This window comes from Ochotona curzoniae, unplaced genomic scaffold (assembly GCF_017591425.1).
Source record: "Ochotona curzoniae isolate NIBS_2020 unplaced genomic scaffold, NIBS_Ocur_1.0 contig_2723, whole genome shotgun sequence".
Lineage (NCBI taxonomy): Eukaryota > Metazoa > Chordata > Mammalia > Lagomorpha > Ochotonidae > Ochotona > Ochotona curzoniae.
Genome location: NW_024465573.1, coordinates 29448564 through 29451990, shown reverse-complemented (window position 1 = coordinate 29451990; position 3427 = coordinate 29448564). Strand labels below are relative to the sequence as shown.

General features: G+C 41.0%; 1 protein-coding gene across 1 annotated transcript; it reads left to right on the top strand.

Moving 5' to 3' along the window:
- The first annotated feature begins 1775 nt into the window (after window positions 1-1775).
- UBTFL1 (upstream binding transcription factor like 1) lies at window positions 1776-2747 on the top strand. Its single transcript, XM_040976754.1, has one exon. The coding sequence runs from the start codon at window positions 1776-1778 to the stop codon at window positions 2745-2747; it is 972 nt and encodes a 323-aa protein (XP_040832688.1).
- The last annotated feature ends 680 nt before the right edge of the window (window positions 2748-3427 follow it).

Genomic DNA, 3427 nt, shown 5'->3' with positions numbered 1-3427 from the left:
TTTTAACATTTTATTAGTAGTATCATTTTATGATACAGTTCCATAGACTCCTGGGATTTCCCTTATCTCAGCCCCAATCTCCCCTCCCCCCCCCAAGCCTAGTTCCCCTATATCATTACTGAAGTATAGTTCTTCAGACACAGTCATATGTCCATCATTGCGGGCATGGACAATGGCAGAGAGTCCAGCATCCTATTGTCAAGGTATAGTGAACAGTTTCATTGTAGTAAATCTTTCTCTGAAAGTAAAAATGCAAACTGTGCCAGCTGGGATATCCAGTACAGTACTGAATTAACACAGTTATACTGAATGCCTTTCTCATGTCTGGTTTTGAAAAGAATATAAGAATCCCCCATTAGTTATATTTCTTTTCTAGAATTTAAATTCCTTAATTTAAAAAAACTACTTATCAACTTATTTGAAAAGCAGAGTAACAGATAGAAGGAGAGAGGAAAAGAAAGGAAAAGAGAGATCTTTTATCCACTGGTTCACTCCCTATATGGCTGCACTACCAAGGTTGGGCCAGGCTGAAGCCAGGAGACAGGAACTATATCTGGTTCTTCCATTTGAGTTCCAGTGGCCCAAGCACTTGAGCCATGTTCCAATGCTTTTGCACATGCATTAGCTGGAATCAGAATTGGAATAGCCAGGATTTCAGCTAGCACCCATATGGGATGCCAGTGTCACAAGTAGCGGCTTAACACACCACACCACAACATTGACTCCTAAAGTGCTATATTTGTAGTTTTCAAATGTTTTCATTGTGACGTTATTTTGCTTTGTGTTAGACTTTCTTCAGTAATCCCCTTACGACTTTCATAACTGTTGAATTTGATGTCTCTTAATGTAGCTTGGTCTTCTGAATCCCTGATATTTTTGTTAATGTCTGTTGGCTTGATTTACCCGCACGATATAGTATATTATCTTCCCTTATACAAGAGTCAACTTGTCAATGTACTCTGTTTTTCTTTCAATTTTTGGCATTTAATTTTTAGGCTGCTTTTCAGGATTCTAAATGATTAGGACATTTATTATATCATATGGTATAAATAGGGGTCAACAAATTGGCCTTACTGGCTAGTCAAGCACCAGGATCCCCTATGGGCACTGGTTTGTAACCTAGCTGCTCTACTTCCATCCCCCTATCTTCTGCTTCTAGAGAGTATGTTCTGGTCATTGTTGCGCTGAGCTCCATTTAAACAGGATATGGTGAGATTGGGTAGAAGGTAGGTACTGTGACAGAGACTTTGAACAGTGTAAATATAGCATGTGATAGGCAAGAATAGATTCCATTTCAGATGTAGGCAATTTTCCAGATATATAGCAGGGGCAATGAATTGTGTGAAGGACATCTCCTGAGTGAAGTGTGAATTCTCTGCTTATCTCAGCTGAGGATAATAATGTTCCTTCTCCTTCTCCTCAGACACCCAGAAAAACACTGTGCTGATCTCGTGAGTCAAGAATTAGGAATCCTGTCAAGGTCTCCACACAATCAGCACCTGAAGATTGGATCTTTGAGCCTAAAATCAAAATGACATTACTTCATGACCAAGGATATTGATCCTAAAAACAGCATTCTGCAGATACTAAAATGCATGGAGATCAATCTGTTATCTGCTAAAATCTTAATATCAGCAGCAACCCAGTCACATCTTCAGTGAAAAAAATAATAGTAGCTTTGGAAGAATTTTGAGGGGGGAAATACGCAAACTGAAATCAAGAGATCTTCTCACTTCAGGAAGTTCCATAGACTGATAGAAATAGTCCCGGGGACAATGAAGCATGCCAAAGAGAAAACCTACAAAGGACACCCCGACTTCCCAAAGAAGCCCCTGACTCCCTATATCCGCTTCTACAAGGAGAATTGGCCTGAGTATTCCCAAAAGTTCTCCAAGATGAGCAACCCGGAGCTGACCAAAGTGCTGTCTGAGAAATACAAACAGCTACCAGAACACGAGAAACAGAGATACAAAGAAGAGTTCCAGAGGGAGAAGCTGGAATTTGAGGAGAAACTGGCTCAGTTCTACAAAGATCACCCTGATCTAGTCCAGGATGCTGGAAAATCAGCTTTGCTCAAGACGCGCCAAGCCAGGGCCTCCAACAACATTCAGAGAAATCAGAGAGAAATGAGGTCACCTCCAAAATGTGTTGGAGTTTACAAGAAGATTATCTTCCTTGGAGAGCCCAAGAAGCCCCCCATGAACGCATACCATAAATTCCACCAGGACTTGTTGTCCAGTGGGGAGCTGAGAGGCCTGCCCCACAGGGAGCGCATGGTAGAGATTAGCAGGCGCTGGCAGCGCATTCCACAGAGGCAGAGGGAGCACTTCTCCAGGCAGGCCGAGGAGCTGCAGAAGCAGTACAAGGTGAACCTGGACCTTTGGCTGCAGAGTTTGTCCCCAGAGGAATATGCCTTATATAAAGAAATCAGCTGTGGCAAGGGTAGGAATATGCGCATGACAGGCGGCCCAGACCCCAACGCCAAAGAAGCCACTGTGCAGCACTCAGCAGCAGCGAAGTGTCTACAAGAAGCACCGGGAGAGAAGCAGAGGATGCAGATCTCAGGTCCCTCTGAGCATCTTGAGATTATATCTCACACCTCTCAGGGAGCAGGAGTGGACATGAGGGAAGATGTCGAGGACACAGACAGTGACTCCTCTAACTCCAGCAGTGAAGACAAAGATGAGCATCAAGATGCTGATACTGAGGACTCTTCCTCTAGCTCATCCTCCTCAGACTCCATCTGACCCCTTCAGCGCCCAAAGGCCCACGCAGAGACAGAGAATCCTAGCAAATGACCTGAGTGTTCTTAAAGTTGTCCCTATAGACTTTCACAGTCCATACAATCAATGCCTTGTAACTTTAAACTCTGCTTTTCTGTGGGATATCCTCATTTTCCTTGAATACTTCCCTCTCTGGGCAAGTGAATCTTACCTTTGAAAATCAGCATAGATGAGGATATATAAATACTTCACTAACCTAGAAAAATACAAACATAAATACATTACTCTGCTTTTTCAAGTTCACATGGAAAATAGTGCTTTAAACTTTTATCTGTAATGGTGTTTCTGAAAACCGGTTTTAAGTTATTTCTGACCATTCTGTATCATTTTGACTATTTTGTGCTAATGAATATTTGCATTACATTTATAATTGCATCTTTTATGTATGTCAATTATTTTTTAGTGTTTTTTTATGTTCTGAGAAATCTTACTGAAGTATTATTATAGTATCTAGGTCAAAAGTGTCAGATTATTTACAATTTTTGTGACCTAAGCATTTTTTTCTAAATATGCTTACTGGAAGTGTCAAACAATGATAAATAATATTGTAATTATTTGCTTTCAGCAGCCTTTTGGCTTGGAAGTTAATGATCACAATATTTACAACTGTAAACACTGTGCAACTATGACATTTGAAATAAATA